The 17,805-nt window shown below is 48.1% G+C and overlaps 1 protein-coding gene across 5 annotated transcripts in view; it reads right to left on the bottom strand.

The window, feature by feature from the left end:
• Positions 1-3,101: 3,101 nt before the first annotated feature.
• Positions 3,102-17,805, bottom strand: part of PIGQ (phosphatidylinositol glycan anchor biosynthesis class Q) — a 38,101-nt gene continuing 23,397 nt past the window's right edge. For 3 of the 5 annotated variants that reach the window (XM_075436490.1, XM_075436487.1, XM_075436486.1), the window contains exons 9-11: positions 17,180-17,294; positions 13,329-13,390; positions 3,102-8,955 (exon numbers count right to left, since the gene is read on the bottom strand). In XM_075436490.1, the coding sequence (XP_075292605.1) occupies positions 8,803-8,955; positions 13,329-13,390; positions 17,180-17,294 (330 nt within the window). In that variant the 3' untranslated portion in view covers positions 3,102-8,802. Of the gene's footprint in view, positions 8,956-8,983; positions 10,258-13,328; positions 13,391-17,179; positions 17,295-17,805 lie in introns of those variants that run through there. The other 2 variants (XM_075436488.1, XM_075436489.1) reach the window with 2 other exon arrangements.

The raw sequence follows: 17,805 nt of genomic DNA, 5'->3' as shown, positions 1-17,805 counted from the left end.
CCGAGGGAGAGGCGCCGGCAGGGCCCGCCCCCGCGCGGATGCTGCCGCTCCCATAGGCTCGGCGACGCGTCCGTCAAAGCCGGCCCCGCCTCGGCTCGCCGCTCCGGGCTCTCGAAGGGCGTGCCCGGCGGAGGGCCGGGCGGTGCGGCTGCAGACTACAGGTCCCGGCGTGCCTTGCGGGGGGGGGGGGGGCGGCCGCGGCCGTGCGGGGCGAGCCGAAGCAGAGCATGATGGGACAGCGAGTCGGGGGGGTGGGGGGTGGGGAGTGTGGCGGAGCCGGGCTGGGGACGGAGCGGTGACATCCAGCGAGTCTCCGGGGTTCCCGTGGGAAGGGGCCGGGGCCCGGTTGGGCGAGGGTCCCCACCTCCTCCGGGCCGCTGTCACTCACGGGTGGAGGGGGAGAGGGGATGAGGGTGTGGGGGGTGCTTTTCCCCTGGACCTCACCGCCAAACCGCCCTGGAAGAGGCTCCCCCGGGGCAGAGGAGGTCCCACGGGAGGGCTGGAGATGGTCCTGTCCCCCCGTCACCGCTTTCCCCCTGCGCTGGCCCATCATCCTCCAGCGCTGCCGACCCTCGCTTTGCTCCTGTTCCAGCTTTCAGGCTGCGGCCCCCAGCCCCGGGCATGGTGGTCCCAAACCTCCCTCCCTCCTGCCTCCTCTCTGCTCCTCTCCCGGTTTCCGATCCCTTCCCATCTGCTTCATGCTGGGAGGACACCAGAATCCATCGCATCCTTCCCTATCTCCTCCTACGAAGATGCCCCCGTGCAGCCCTGGTGCCCCGGGTCCCTCTGCTCCCCTCGTCTTGCCCCCACCCTGATCCCCTGCCTCTTCCCGGCCCGGCCCGTCTGTCTCCCCCGTTTCTACAGTCCTTGGAGAGCCCCAGCCTTGGCGCAACCACTGCTGCAGCTCGTCAGCGCAGGACCAGGGCTCTTGCCTTGCCCAGTGGCATGGCAGCCTGCGGCTCTCGGCTCCGCGGGGCTGACAGCAGCCCTCCCTCGGGTCGGTGAATCAGCTCCTCTGCTCTGCTTCCCTCCAGCCTCCACTCTTCCTCCTCCTCCTGTTCTGCTCCCTGCCTCAAGCTGCAGCAGCAGCAAGACTTTTTGCTTTTATAAAATATTAATTGCTGTCCAAACCTGTCTTTTACTGCATGGCTGATTCACCTTCCTCCCTTGGGAACAGCTCTGCATCAAGGAACGGGCCAGGACAGCTGCAGCCATGGGCACATGGATAACCCCCATCAACGACTTCTCTGCCAGAGATCCCCCAAAAGTGGGGCCGGCACAGGAATCTCTAAACTGGGGTGGACTGAGACCAGGCACATGGCAGCTGGCAAAGCCCAACCAGCTCCATCACACCGGCCAGGCAGCCAAGGGGACTTTCCACTCTCAGAGGTGACGGACTGGCTCCGTGCAGCACCTGGGACTGGGCAGTGACGAATGCATCAGTCCTCAGCCATCTGAGACACAAACTCTGGGCACAAAGATGCCTCATCTGAGCACCCCACGGGTAACAGGACTCTGCCGCCCTGCAGCTCTGGGGACAAGGGACCCTCCCATGCTCCGGCAAGCTGCGTAGGGCATCGCTCCCCCTTGGGTGCTGTGCTGCATGCGGGAGGGCGATGCCCTGAACCTGCCCATCTGGGGGAAGAGAGATGGCAGAGCCCCTCCCTCCGTGCTCATAGGGTGAGGGGACATGGCAGGGCTCTGGGGTGAGGGACTGCCCCCTGCTTCGGTGGTCCCTGCTGGGCTCCCTCTCCTCTCCTGGGGCCTGAGGTCTTGAGCTCATTCGCTGCCTTGGAGCCACGCAGTCTGAACTCATTTGGGAGTCTTGTTTTGATGAGGGGTTTGTGTCCTCACGGGGTGAGGGTATCCTCATGCTCAGCGCTGCTCGGTTTGGCTTGGGCCAAACACAGCCCCCACCGGCCCTCCACCCCTGCCCCCCAAACAGCCCAGCTCATCTACATCCAGCCCTTGCAAAAGCAAAATGAAACAGCAGATAAAAGCAAAATGAAATAGCAGATGTCCTGCTGACTCTATCCGGAGCTGCTGCCTCCAGCTGCTGCTGACAGCATTCCGTGGGAGCAGGAGCTCAGAGGGTAAAGCCTGTGGAGAAACTCTTGTCCCCGGGGAGAGCCCGGGATGGCCGAGCAGGGGAAGCGTAGAGGGGAAAAAAGTCCAGGAGGGCAGAAAAGCCACTCCTCTGTCCACCAGCCCATCAGACCCAAAGCTGCAGGGAGCAGGCGCAAGGAGAAGGATGGGCAGGAGTCTCCTCAATTTTGTTTCTCCTTAGCCTCTGGTTCTCAGTCCTGCTCCTCCTCCAGGGCCAACCCAGAGCCGTGCTTTATGGCTCATTCAAGTGATTTCTCACCTCCTTGGTGGGATGGTGGAGACCAAACTAGACCCCAGACTGATGGGAATCATCACAAGAGAGGAGCAGGGCAGAGAAGGTGGCCCAGGGTGGCAGGGCTGACAGCAGCACACTGCGGGAGGCAGCAGCCTTGGCATGAGGCCGACGTCAAAGGTTGATCCTGGCAGAGGCTCGCTGCAGCGTGGGGACGCTGTCACTGCCGTGCATCCAGCTGTCTGCGCTGGACACTCAGCCTGCCTGGAGCCACGCTGCTGCAGTGCTGGGCTCCAGCGTGCTGCTGGCTGGGCGAGAGGCCGCTGAGTGCAAACTGCGGAGGGAGAGGAAGAGGAAGAAAAAGGAGAAGGAGAAAAAGGAAAGGCAAGAAGAAAAGAAATAAGAAAAGAAAGAAAAAAAAGAAAATGAATTCCAGGGTGTGACTGCTCTGATGTGCAAAGGCGAGGAGCAGCCACGAGGCATCCACCGTTCCCAGGCAGAGCTTGTGCTCCTGCTCGGATTGCACAGCCCGAGAGCTGCATATGTTTGTCCCCCTCCGTCCTGCCCCTCACGCTGAACAGCAACATGGGCAGAAGTGGGGAAATACTTTGTGCGTGTCGAGGGCACAGACTGAGTAACTGCCTGGCTGGCCCCAGGATCGGGAGGAGCAGCCAGCTCGGACAAGCCGAGCCCCTGGCAGCCTCCTGCCCGGTCCCCACGGTGGCAAGTTAAACAAGAGGGAAGAGCTCAATTTTTCTCCCAACACCTTTATTCTAGTGTAATCAAAATCCATTTAAGTTCTGATTAAAAGGTTTAATTAACCAAAAAACCCACACCTGGCAGCAGAACAAAGATCTCCAACCCCAAACTCTCAAACACAAGCACCTGCAACGGGTACACGCAGAGCCCCTCTGGTCCCAGCTGTGTGGACCCCCGACCCAGGCACTGCTAGCATCGCCGTCGCCCTGCCAGACATTTCTGCCTGCAGAGACGGCACCATGATGAGCATGAAGCAGCTCTGTTTACTAAGCCAGGGGTTGTTCCCTGGACTGGTAATCCAGACTGCTGCGTTTTAAATCAGGGCTGTGGTGGGAAGGAAGTCACCTTTGAATGGTGTTAAACATGACATTTTAAAACAAAAAGTGTGTTGCTGCCATGCGAGCACTTTGCTCCTGCTTAACACGTGGTAGTTTACGTGAATGCAAAGAGAAAATGTGCCGGTGGTTTTTAACCAGCACATCAAACTTCCTCATCATTTACAGGTTCACACGCATGCACACACACTTCTAATTAAACTGCAAATGTTTCAGCACTCTTTTTAATACTTTATTTAACAACTGAAAACATTATAAGTAGGAGGATTCACTACAATACTTGTCAAGGTCTCATGAATTTCCCCAGTGCCAGATCCTTCTTAAGTATCAGTGCAGATGGGAGATGTCCACCCCCAGTGAGTGCAGAGCGGGGCCCTGGCTCTGGTGCCTCCTCGGGCAAGCAGCCACCCAGCACTGCCACCTGCTCCTGAGCCTCATCACCCACCTGGAAATAAAGGCTTTACATTCTGTCACCTGCAGCATTCATAATTGCATGTACCCTCCTCCTAGTCAGCTTCCTGAGACAGTAAATGGGAGTTTGAGCACTCTCGGTTTGAGGTCCAAGTCCAGATGTGGATAAGAACTGGAGGTGAGGTTGCCAGCTGAGCGTTGAAGGGGACAGACTCTTGCAAGCAGCTGTTCCACTCCCAACGCAAAATGGTAAGCCAGATGCAGAGGCGATGGGCACACTCTTCTCTCCCGGAAAGGCAGATCAGCTGCCCACACAAGGTTTGGATTGCTGTGAACATGTTTGTCCCGCACAGTGGAATAGAAGCCAGAAGCTCCTGAGATAGCTGGTAAGCCCTGTGGCCTCACGTCATGTGGATGGATCAGCTGAGATCCAGACACGTCCCATCTGTATTCACAGCGCGCTGCCACCGATTACCCACGCAGAGCCTCATGCACTGCACAAAGGCAGCTCCCCGATCCAGGCAGAGTTGAACGCTGCCAGCTTAGGGGTTTCTGCCTCACCTTCCCTGGAGTTTCCACTCTATGCTCAATGTAGGCAGCGAGTTTGGCTGGAGAGCAAGCACGCTCTCTGCTACCAGGTCCAGAAAAGCTGGCAAAGAGCAGGTCAGGTATCTGACTCCACAAGCAGGCAACCCTCCCTAACCGTAGAGGGCTTAGGTACACCCCAAAAGGCAAAGGGACTGCTGGATAGTCCCTGAATACGACTGCTCAGGAACACAGACAACATGGGACTGCAAATCTTCAAATTCGCTGAAAAGATTTGAGTTACGGTGTCTCCTAGCTCAGCACAAGACAATGACAGGACAAGAGGCAGTGGGCATGAATTGAAACACATCAAATTCTGTCTGAAGAGCAGGGAACACTTTTTTACTGTGAGGGTGAACAAGCACTGGCACAGGTTGTCCAGGGAGGTGGTGGAGTCTCCATCCTTGGAGATATTCAAAAGCCATCTGGACATGGTCCTGGGCAGCTGGCTTTGGGTGGCCCTGCTGGAGCAGGGGGATTGGACCAGATGAGCTGGAGAGGCCCCTTCTAACCTCCACCAGTTTGTGAATCTGTGATGGTGTAATCAGCAGGTCTAAGCACAAAGAGTAAATCAGTAAGGGCTTGAGTTAAGCAAGAAGGTAAGTGTTGTGGCAGCAGGATCAGGCAGCACAGGGCAGAAGGAAAGCAACTCATTATCTGCATGATGACAACGCAGGAGATTTTCCTGCTTTACACTCCCAACAGTGTAAGTAAACATATGGTTTCTACATACACGCAGCACTCTTTCTGTGGGCCTGTATATTGACACGTGCCAGCAGAACAAGGCACAGTCCAGCTGCAGGATCAGGGAAAACTCCCAAAACCATAACCAGAGCCTTCCGTGCAGTGTAATTACTGAGATTTCCTTTCAGCACCATCACATGCTATTCTGGTTAGGAAAGTACTTCTCAAAGGCAGAATTTCTATCTGGGAGGGAGTTTTGCATGCAGTGAATCATGTTTTCCTCCACAAAAAACATGCCTACGTAAAGTGGCACATCGAGTGTTGTGCCAGCACTGGGAACCACAAGGTGGAAGAAATAATGATAAGGAAATGCAGTATTAAAAACAGTCTGCAAGATTACAGTCTTTGAATATTGGTTGGCAAAGACTGCTTGTTGCCTGCTAGAAGGGGCATGTGGTAGGAACCAGAGGAGATCTGAAATCTCTAATTACTTCTCATCCAAGGAATGATATGGATAATGTGGATCTGAGGATAAATTAGAGCCATAAGCTTACCAGCAGTCTCTTCCCTGAGGAAACGCCAGCGCTAGGCCAGTCTGCACTGCTGTGGAAGATGATGCTGATCCCAACTTCTAATTAGAAAGATGACATAAGGTCAAACATTCCTGAGCAGGATGTCTGCTAAGTTGCTGTAATGTCTGCGCAGAATCGGAAAAGGGTGGGGGAAGACTATTTCACAGCAGCGACTGGAAAGGAAGAGGAGACATGGCAAATATCCAGCAGAAGAAACTCATAGGCTCAGATACCATCCTGGGCACAGAGAACGCCAAGTATGAGACACAGTAAGGCAGCTCAGGCACCAGTTCTGCCAGACATAGGAGAACTGCACCCTTAAGGGCTGTCATTTCCCAGCTGGACTCCTGAAGGTCCTCTGTGTTGCAGAAGACTCAGGATTTGAGGAGAAGCTTTTTCTCAGTTTGATATCTCTCCATCCCCGTAGTCAGTATCAGCCTTTAGTAAACAGACCCAACGCTGGAACTTCTAACGTGTTTGGCAGGTTCCCAATAAGCAAGTCACATTTGCTGGTTTTCATGGCTCTGTGCTGTCTTGGGGGCTTTCAGGTCACTTGATCCCAAACAACAGCCAGGAGTAGGATCATTGTGAGCTGTTTGGTCTCACAGAGAGATTTTAAAAGCCAGGATATTAGGAACATTATTTTCACAATACCAAAAATAATAGTTTCTTGCAGCAGTTAGTAAATCAAACTATGCAGGCGTGGGAGGGAGCAGGAGGAATATCATTTAGTAGCTCCAGTGGAAACATGAGAGGGAGGTAAAGTGTAAATCTGCTCTGCTGAGTGCCAGGTCAGGATGGGTCTCCATGACTCTGACTTAAGCTAAAGTGAGAAATATTATTCAGACCATTCATCCACTAAATGGATCACAACCTGGAGTTACTCACAGCTAGAGTGGAGAGAACTACTTGGGCATCGATATTGCAAGAGAAGAGGATACTGTATTTGTAAACAATTTTTAAGCGCTGATCGTTCAAGAACAACAAAGACCTATCTCTCCAACTTCTGCAGTCAGGGATGTTCCACTTGGAGCCTGCAGTGGTGGCACTGGGGAGCTTTTTCCATCTTGCTTTCTTCAATGATGTGCTCTTTTTCCCTGGATTAAGATAATAGGAAATCTTCTTTTGGTAGCAGTGCCCGTGTAATACTCTCTCCCTTCACACTGTTCTTAAGAGAACTGCAAGACCTTGTCAGCAGCTCCTGTGTTTGCCTGTTAAGGAATGTCTGGACCAAGCACCTGCCTAGAGAGCTTCATTTTCTTCTGATCCAGCTATGACTGAAGAGGCAGTGGCTGCACCACAAGAAGCTTTTAGTACCTACAGATAACCAAATATATCTGGCAATGGACATCTTAGAGCAGCCTGCATTCCTGGGGCCATAACCCCTTCTCTCCTGTGACATCTTGAAGTACATGGATGAAACACGAGGCTGGGAAACATCATATCCTGCCAGTAGAAGTGCTGGCTGAAGGCTACTAATGCCCAGGGCACTTTGCCTTACCTCCACCTACTCCCACTGGAATATGCAGGCAGCCCACCAGAGAAGGGCTGAGCAACACAGCCCACAACACATCCTCCTCCTCCTTCTCCATCCTTGGTTCATTGAACAGACAGAGGAAGAAGGGGGCAGGACCCAGCACACCTCTCACCTGCCAGTTAATTCAGTCACTTCAGGAATGCAAAGTGGCAGCAGGGTACAGCGATGCTACATCCTTGCTTCAGCTGGGGCAAGAGGAGCGAGCAGACCTGGAGAAAGTGTACTTTTGGGTAATGACTGTATGTAAATGTCTACGCAACAACAAAGTACCCAGTGGGACATCACACTCTCGTGCACAGAGCCACTCTCCCCAAGACAGGGGATAGAAGACTTGCATCAAAAGGAGCACACAATCAGACCGGGACACCGAAAAGCTGAGCACTGCTGCACTGTGGAGGTAGTATCCAAAGCAGGAAAACTCTCCTAGGAGAAACGTGTCTACAGTTTCAGGGGCAGAAGGGGCTTCAAATGCCTCTTATCTGAGATAACTTTAAAAACTCCTTGACTATCAGAAAGTGCAAAAGATGAGGCACCACACGACGAGGCTCTCACCTGGGCCCTGAGAAACAGGGGGATATACTGACCCTGTAAGGGCGCGCAGCACACGCTTCCCTGAGCTGGTCGAGCTGCATAACCAGCCGGGCTGCTGCAGTCCTCTGGCAGACACACCAGCCAGAGCTGGTATTTGCTGTACGCCGCAGCTAAGTGAAGAAGCCCTGAGCCTTGGCAGAGCCCGGAGCTCTCAGCTACCATGGCTTGCTGCCACGTACACCCGAGCAGCCCGGTGTCTGAGGCTGTGTGCTCTGTGCTTCAGTTCTGGTGTCAGCTCAGGGCTCAGCTCTCCCCAGAACACTATTTGCTTTTGAAAAAATGCAGGTGAGACCATAGAGGCACAAATGTACAGCAGTCTGTATTTCTGGGCCTCCAGCCCTGCTGTTTCTATGCTTAACACATCCTTTGGTGCTGCAGCAGGGGTGAGTCCAAGATCACCCAAAAGGAAAAGAATAAATGTCCTATGAATCCAGATAACCCCGCTGTACAGTTTTCAGTGTATGACTCTACAAGCTGATCCTCCATCTTGGTTTTGATCAGCTGGCTTGAAGGCTGAAGCATTCCAGGGTGCAAAATACCCTTTGGCAGAATGCACCTCAGCACTGTGGCTTTGAGCCACCCGAAGGCTGTTTTAAGACAGCCCTGTGATCTTACGTAGAAGGATTTGGACTAAATGACCTCTCAAGGTCCCTTCCAACCCCAACTATTCTATGACATATACTTCACCAAACCATTCGGGAGGTACTTCCTCGATTACACTAAATGCTGGTTCCATGAGGCACTGATGGGTTTAACCTTTTGCTTAAAAAATAATCATTACCACATTACACAAACACAGTGCAGGGGAAGGGGAAAGTTGAAAAATAATGCTTAAAAATACTTGCCTTAAAAATTCAGCCCCTCCCACATTACCAAAATTTAATTAAAGGGATCCAGCAGCTGCTGGCTCCGAGATACCTTTGGTCCAAAAGCATTAGGATTCAATACATTTTTCTGACCAAGTCTTTCAAGCTGTGTTTTTTGCTGTCTTTAGTCCTGCTTCTCTCCTTTGTGTTTCCAAGGGTAGATTAGCTCTCCAAGGAACAGCTTCTTGCAGAGAGATGTCCAGGAATCCTTAGGGTAACAGCTGTAGGTCGGCAGCCTGTATGTCTGTACCACACTGCTGTATGATAGTGGGTTGATCTACGAGGAGAAGAAAGAGGGATAGCAGCAATGAAAATATGTTGTAGTAAGAAACAGAGGCAGCTGAGGGCAAGTGTGCATTGAACTGGCCTCAAAACATCCATGCTGCTATTCTCAAAGCCTCAGAATCCCTCTCTGGCTAGCTAAAGCTGTTTAGCCTTCTACAACATCCCGACACATTAACAAATCGAGCTTGGCAAGGAGTAGTATTAGAATGTTTTTCAACCAGAGCAGCAGACACAAGCCCCAGGAAGATTTGAGAGTGATGCTTACTATATAAGGGTGTGGAACTGTCACCTTGTTGGCTTAGGAGGTTGGAGAGGCTGGAGGGATGGGGTCTCCCATCGCAGACAACAATACTCCATTGAGGGTGCACTGTGACTCTTCGGAACTCCTCTATAATGTGCCAGTTAAGCCATATCTTTTACAGCCCTACTGCGTTAATGTGCTAAGCCCTCAGCCCACAGCTATGCTTTAAGCTAAACCTGCTATCACCTGATATCCACCTAGTGGAATCAAGTCCTAGCAGAACAGGATGCACACCACATAATGCCATGCAGGGCTGCTCATTACCTTTTTAAATTAAGTCTCCATGGCTGAGTTCATATTTTTTTAATTTGATTTCAATCACTATCCCAAAAATGACCATGTCTGGAGTCTCTGCCTATGAAAGCTCATGGCCTCTGATTATGGCCACAAAGTTGCTGTATTGGTCTTTTGGAAGATGGGGGAGGCAGAGAGACGTGTTAGCTGGACAAGGGGCAACAGACACACATTAGACTTTGGAAAATCTCAGTTCAGTGAAGCATTTCAGGGTAGAGAGATAGGTGAAGCCCAGAGGATTGATCCAGTCTGGCCAAGATCTGATGTATGAAAAGGATGCACAGCAATAGATTGTCTCCAAAAGAGTAAATGGATTACACAGAAACGGTGGGTCTCAGAAAACAGACCATGAGAGATGCCAAGGTGAGGAGACTTACAGAGCTAGAGGAAGTTTGGACAGTAGGGAGAAATGGAAGGGCATCCTCCTGTAATGAAATGGTCCAGCTGTGCTGGAACCAACCATGCATCTGCGTGAAAGGAGACTGTAATTCACAGTAGAAAATCCAGCCACAAAAAGGAAAGAGAGACAGCAAAACCCATGCAGACAGTCACTACTTTGTCACAAAGCTGAGTATTTCTTTTGTCCACTGAAGAGCAACCAGTTTTCTGGGAGTTTGCTTGTACCACCAGTTTGCTTCAGCTGTCTGGTGCTCATGGAGAGGGGGAGGACGAACTGAGCACACCTACAAAGACAGAACTCTGGAAAAGGATGATTAAGCAAAGAGTTCATTACAATTAATCCTGGAGACCTTGGTCAAATTAGTTTCAATGTACAACATTGCTGAAGCAGAAGGAGAAAATGCCTGTACACAGAAGCATCCCTGTGAAGTTCGGGAAAAGGCCAGGGCAGCAGCACATGCAGGCTGAGGGAAGCCAAACAACAGCCAGACCCAGCATGGTCCAGCTGCCGGACGCTGACTCGTTAACAGATATTAAATGGGTCCCAAACAGATTCACAGGAAGCTAGTTCTGAATGCAATCAAAATGAACATTCGTAGCCGAAATGAAGAGCAGAGCTCATACCACCTGAGGTATGTCTAACCCAAACTCCTACAGCTCATATTTCAAACACATTCTACAGCCTGCAGGCCAAGAATCAACCACAGATCGACCACTTATGGGACATTCTGCACGACTATAGCCAGCCTCATCGCATTGCGGTCATAGACAGGCAGCTAAAATTAAAAAAAGTAGAAAAAAAAAAAAAGAAAGACCAAGGAAACCTGCCCCCAAAACAAACAACAGTAAAACTTGAGTAACTATTTCTGCCTATTTCCTCAGCTGTAGGCAAACCAGTATGTTTTAAGGGAAAACATGCTGGGGAGGATAGGAACTGCTGCTATACAAGGGACACACAGAGTGCATGTTCCTTTGACTATTAGCTACGTGGGCTGGAAGGTTTGGACACAACATTTCTAGCTGAAAATCATCCCTAAGCAGAGCAGTGATACCGAGCGGTAACACTTGCCTACTGAGAAATAACAAGAGATGGTTTTACGCCCAGCACAATATACACATCTGCCTCTCCTATTATAAATGGAAACAAACAAACAAAACAAAATCAACCGTTTATTAGGGAAGTGGAAATATGAGTTCCTTTTATGCAATTTCTGTAGTCCAAAGCTATAGTATACCCTGATATAATATACATCCTTTGTTTCATAATGGAGCTGTTCCCTTTTCCCTTCCTCTTTTGCTTAACCCTTTTCAAAGCAATTACTGTGAAAGATGACACTTCTAGCAGAAGGTATACAGATGAATCAAACTGATCCGTGTCTTCTCACTGGGCTATCGGTTCAGATGAGCCACACTGCCAGAAATATTTCTTCTTGTGCACTAAAACAAATGATTTTAAACACTAATGAAAATACTGAACAATGTAAGACTTCCTGGAGAAAGTTAGGTAGCATTCGGAATGGAAATACCATCCCCCGGCCTCCGCCTGCCTGTGCCTGGACTTTGCATTCTGGTGACACTATCTCAAAAATTAAAAATAATCACTCATCCGAACCACAAGCTGAATGTGAATGCTCAAAACCAGCACTGTTGATTTCAAACCCATTACCAGTGCCCCAAAGGACAGCTGTGAATGTGTCACTTACCTATAGCTTAAAATATTTTGGGCAGTCACATGCATACAGCCTTACTTCCATCAAGTATCGCTCTGGAGGGCTACCATATGGGAAGGGGACTAAGCCACTGTAAAATTTCTAGAAAGGAATATCATCATGTACCATAAATAAGACTTTTTAGCATGTCACTTAAAAATAGGCTTTTTAGATTGTTTTCTCAAAAGACCTATCAGAAAGTGGTATATTCAGCAGGATTTCTGACACAAGTCCATTTTTCATTTCCACCAGCACAAAGAGGGAGAAAAAGTGCCTTTACTGACTCTGCTCATTATTATTTGAACAGAAGGCCAAGGGAGACATCCACTAAAGCACTTACACCTCTTGATATGATGACTTATACTACATTCTACATAGCAAATGAATCATTCTGCAGTGGTCCAAGGAAAATTCATCACATTCATATGACTCACTGCCTCTACTCTTGAAGTTGTAATCTTTTTCCTCTGGAGAAGCTATCCACCTCATCTCTCAAACACACTGATGCCAAATTCTCTGTTCAGCTTCTGTGCACCTTCTTTGGTGTTTAGTTTCCTTTTTATGTAGCCTTCTGGCCATGAAGAATGACAGATTTTGTTTCTTACACCACTACGCCACCGAAACACAGGAACTGGGAAAACAGCATGGGAAGACAGCACGCTTAGGAAATGCTAGCTTTGCCCTAGAAGACATCTGTTGAAGGGATTTCCTTTTGAATTGCTGCTAGCTGGTGTGCTGGCTCCCTGCTCATCTGACCTCTGCTGAAACAGGGCTGGACCGTTGATGCAAAAAAAGAAAATAAATGGGAAGCCGCAGTTAATTCCTTCCCCCACAAGCCCCCAGTGTCCACGTGTTTTTCACAAATTCTATACCCTACTTGCAGACTCTCCTTCTAGCATGCAAAGAGTAAGATAAGTGCCCCTGTGATATGGTGGTAGTCCTGCGAAGTCAGGAAATGGAAATTTCACAATCACTCCTGAAAGTGTAACGAGAACTTCACTGCTCCCGTAACATAATTTCTTTTAAGAAAAAAATTTCCCTTAGTATTTCTGGCGACTAAGCATGGAAATGCAAGGTTACAAAAGCACAGGTAACCTTTTTCCATGCACCCTCCCAGAGCAACCCCAAGAAGAACAGTAGGCCCTTCCCTCTCATGTCTTGCCCATGCACTCAGCCTGCCGGCACCACGGAGCAGCTAAGGCATTTCAGCACATCTGGAGACGAAGACCTTTCACAAGCCCTGAACTGTCTTTCACTCTGGATGGTTTAGCGGCCGCCTTTCGCTTCTCGCAGTGTTCAGCAATTATCAAGGTGAAGCTGCACAGAGACAGGAAGCGAGGTGATAATGATGTGAAGCCTTAATTCCTGAACTAACAGAGCTCCATGTTTCTCCTTTCACATTTCATTTCACACTATACAGGACTCTGCATTTTGTCTAAACAGAGGGCCCAAGCAGGGTATTAAAAAGAAGAGAAAGCAGCAGCCAGCCATTGCAATGTGAAATGTATTTCCCTTGTTTCAGCATTTCAAAGCTGAAATTATTTAAGTGGGGCCTTTCAGTGGGACCAGTTTCAGAACTGTTACAGAAGAGAGAAGGACCTTGGGGTCAGTCTGAGGCGAAGCCTGCAGCAGAAAACGTCACAGAGGGCACAAGTGGCTCACCTGCATAAGGAGTCGAAGAGGTTTTCCATCCTGCTGCTCAAGGACTCTGAACTTCACACCAGCTGAAAAAGAAGCAAAACAAGGAAACCAAATCCATGCTGGAGAAAAGGCCATACCATTTGCTGCTCAGCTCCGCTGGCTGAGCACTGATTTCCTGGAAACCGAGTCTTCAACCTTTCTTGATTTTTGAACTCTTACACATCTTCAACGGGAAGCACAGATTCTCTCTACAGTGGTTTTAAGCGTAATGAGAAACAATGTGTTTCTCTTAGTTCCATTAAAAGCAGCCCTCTGACTTCCAGCTTGAAAACGCAGTCCTAAAGAAAGCAAGCACAAAGCCTAGAAATAGGACAGCCAGACCTGATGATGACAAAGAGACTGGAAAAATCTTTCTCTTTTCCCAAACTTCCATCAGAGTGGGAACTCCATGTTAACAGCAGGCAGAGAATTCACCTTTAATTTGTGCGCATGTGGATAGAGCACATGTGCAAACCTCTCCCTCTTTCAGACCAGGGGAGGAAAGTGGCTGGCCTGCAGGCAGTAAAGACATTTCAAAGCAATCACTGCCTATTAATCCCAGTATTCGTATGTTTGTTACACACTACTAACCCCATGGAACCAGCCACTTTTATATTTTGTCTTGGATTTGCTACATTCCCAATACTGTAAAGATAAATAGGAAAGATTTTGGATTCGAACGGTGATATAGTGCACATGAACATTTAATGCAATGTTTCAAACAAAGGTAACAACTAGGACTAGAGAGGCATTTTTCTTCGAAAGATCTCAAATCACTTCACAGAAATTAAACCAATCCATCTTCTGGAAACCTGTACCATCCGAGTGTGCCCCTATTATTCCTTTCTACAAGTAAGAAGATGAGGCAAGAGTAATGAATTGATCTGCCACAGATCAAGCAGCGACTCAGGAGAACAAATAGAAATAAAACTCAATCTGTGTAAACCTCATTGCTGTAGTATCTATGTGACTCTCGCACATTTAAAAACCAAAACATTTTCTCTTTTGCCTCAAGCTCTGAATTAACTAAAATTATACAGTTTAGTCCCGGGAGAGCACACTCTTGTCTAGCAGACAGCTCTGGTTAAACTCTCTCCCCAGATCATAAAGCCTTTTCTGTGCAGGACAGGAAGGATTTATAGGCATTTTGCTGGATTATATTGAAACATGGGCTTCCCCAATGGCTTCAAAAAGATGTTTGAGTACTTTGGGTCTCAATAAGCAAATGTGCTGGATGACAAAAAGTGTTCAACGTGATTCATTGAGTTTTGGCTATGGGGAAGTGTCTAAGCCATTCCAGGAACTACTTTTCAGGCAGGCAATTTGTCAGAGAGAGACAGAAACAAGTGGGTAGTGAAGTTTCAGATACTGATCAATCTGGAGCGTTATCCTATGAACACTCCATTAGACCAGAAAATGCTGTTTCAATAGGTCATGGCCATACACTTCCCTTCTACAGCTACAAGCCAAGAATCTATTAATTAGATTATTTAACTGTTCAAGAATCTTGAACTTCTAGAAAAATACATGCACAAAAAGACTACAAATAAATTTATTTTAAAATGACCTATAGATTATTACAATGCTCAGGAGTCTGAGCAATTCACAGAAAAAGCGTGAAGGCTCAGTCTACTGCATATCACTCTAGCAGAGAAGAACCCTAAACTATTCCATGATTGCCAGCCAACTCCAGAGCTTAGGGTTCTGCTTTTTCTGTACACAGGCATCACTGATGGCACAAGAGAGGTCAGGACATGAACCCATTTGTTTTGTTTCACATGATAGCACACTAAACCAAGCTCATTCCTTGTTTGTATTCCAGTAACCATGGAGACACCACTCTGACAGGTCCTACAGAACCATGACAAAGCTTGCCCCGAAGTTTGTGATGTGAATATCTATGTATTGGGCAAAAGGGAAAGAAAAGTAGACAGAAAATGAACTGACCTGCGCATGAGCAAACAGTACATTGGTAACTTCGGTGTGGCCAGAGCCCAAGACCCCTGGACCTCACTGCTATGCTTTACTTCACACACTAAATTAACATCACAGTGTACCCATCCCAACCAAGGTGGCATTCCTTGAGCTCACACTGGGCAGACAGAACTCTTGCAGAGAGAACACCGGCTTTGCAAAAGGCTTTTTAAAGTCCAAAGTATTTAACTTCTGATGTGTGGAAAGAAAACACAGATTTTATTTCTGGTGTGTGGATGGATCGTTCATTTATCCTGGCCCAGGCTTCATCAATATAACACTTTGTCAATTCAGAAACTGAGTCAAATAACTTCGAGGCCAGATGCCATGACTGAACTGAACTGAACCACTCTACTAAACCCTTGCTGACAGGAAAAGCTATCCATTCCTGTTGGTACAGCCATCTTTATGGTGCCTGTAAAATCAGCTGCCGTAAGATATGCCAGAGGATGTCTTATCCAAGTTCTGAGTCTGAAAAGGGAGGCAAAACCTAAGCAGTGAGGACATCAAGTGATGTGTACTCTCTGTAGTCCTTTGAATTTGATTTAACTGCTCCATCTGTCACCACTCCAGCGACATGTTTTTGTGCTGCAGCAGGAACACAGGCTGCAGAAACTCTCAGAGAGAGTTCTCTTCATCTTGCAGGCAGCATGGCAATGCAGTGTTCTCTTTCTTAAAATGTTTAGGAGGAGCAAACAAATAGCCAACAAAGAAAGTAAGTCAGGTAGCAAACTCAACTGAGAAGACAATCCTCTGCCTGAGCGGACACTCATTACCCTGCAGAAGATAGCTCACTAAACAAAACTGAGAAGTAACCTAAGACTGATGGGAATATATGGCCTTATCTCTCAGTGGCAACAAGATTTCCTTCTATCCTATGACCCGCTGTTTACTGCATCAGCTTTCTTCAGCAGCATCTCCTGTTCTCCAAAGATAGCCCTGAAAGGTTAAGAAGTATCTGCCAGGAAATTCATAGTAACCTGTTGAAGGCACGCATGGAAAACAGAGCTGGTAACAAAATCAAGCCTGGCACCTCTGTAACAGACAAAGCTGTTATCGATTGCCTCAAGCTTCCTTTGCATTTGATGACTAGCCTTGGTTTAGTGATGATCAAGCTCTTTCTTATATTTAAAATTCCTCCTGCATGCTCTTTTAAATGCACAGAAGATAATAATCTAGATCTGCTTGATTTTAACTAGATTAATCATAGCTGTTGAGAGTTCAGCCCATTTCAGAATGACACTTTACTCTGATGCCAACCATAGTTGATGGTTACCAAAAGTGGAAAAACAATGACTAGTTTCAAAATGGTGACAGTCCCAAAAAGAGACCGATTATCTGAAATCTGCCCAGAGCGCTGAAATTAACCCAAACATCTCAGCTCAGGATGTTAGTCAAGTCAGCACAGAACTGAAGCAGCTCCATTGATTCACAGCCACTGTAGATCCAGCCCTTTGAAACAGCAGATGTTCCAAGTATTTTTGTAATTTGGCTTGTTTCAGAGCCCAAATCCCCAAGGCTAACAGCTCCTTTAACTCTTAAGTTTTACGTAACCTGGTACACTAGAACTGGAATCAAAAGATGAACTCATTTATAATAGTGCCTGTTTGGATGCCACTTTCAGTTGCCATACGCTTTGTAAAGGTGCTCCTGATTCTGCTTCAGCATCAGATCTCTTTGCATTGACATCCTCATCCTGCAGTAACTGCTTAACAGCATGGACAACTGCATGACTGGAGTCTTAGGCTCTTTCCTGCCATCGCTGCATCTTTCTATCCAGAAGCTAACCATCGCATCAAAATTAAATGCATTACGCAAAAATCCTTGAACTTCTGCATGTGCAGTGCTGAAGGACTTACCTGCGAGTCTGTAGGATCTGCAGAGCCGAAGGATGATTGAATAAAGAGGCAGAGAGTCAATCAGGTCAACTAGCAAGTGTATCAGGCCTTGCACAATCACCACCAGCAAACGGAGCTACAGAGAAACGGTTTAATAAGGAAATCTTGGAGAAACAGGAGATGCAACACTTGCAAATTCATGAACTGATCTGCAGTCTAACACTGTTGTGTGCTAAGCTAAAGTCTCCCAAAGCGGATTTGATGTCTGGAAGTGCTGGGCATCCAGACCCTGCGTGAGGTTCCCTGGCAATCTTAGCTTATGGGTGTAACTGAAATGAAGCCCCTACAGTCATATAGGCTGTGACCTGCAAGGACATGACAGCTATTCCAACAGCCACAGCCTAAAAGGGAGAATTCAGGCTTCCATTTCTAGCGAACTCCGTCACTGTGTATCAGTGCATGTAATTTTTTCTCCCTCCAACAGTGAACCTAAGTAGCTTATTTCTCCCTGAAGAAACCACATGCAGAGCACCTAAGCAAGAGCAAAACAGTCAGAAAATAGCTTCCTGCTCCATGTTTTCTGTCCCCTGGTGAAAGCACCTCCTGTTGTCAGATGGCATTTATTTTTGCTGAAAAGTTCATGTGAA

This window comes from Opisthocomus hoazin, chromosome 15, assembly GCF_030867145.1.
Source record: "Opisthocomus hoazin isolate bOpiHoa1 chromosome 15, bOpiHoa1.hap1, whole genome shotgun sequence".
NCBI classification, from domain to species: domain Eukaryota; kingdom Metazoa; phylum Chordata; class Aves; order Opisthocomiformes; family Opisthocomidae; genus Opisthocomus; species Opisthocomus hoazin.
The sequence above is the reverse complement of the archived record's forward strand: the minus strand, read 5'-3'. Positions and strand labels throughout refer to the sequence as shown.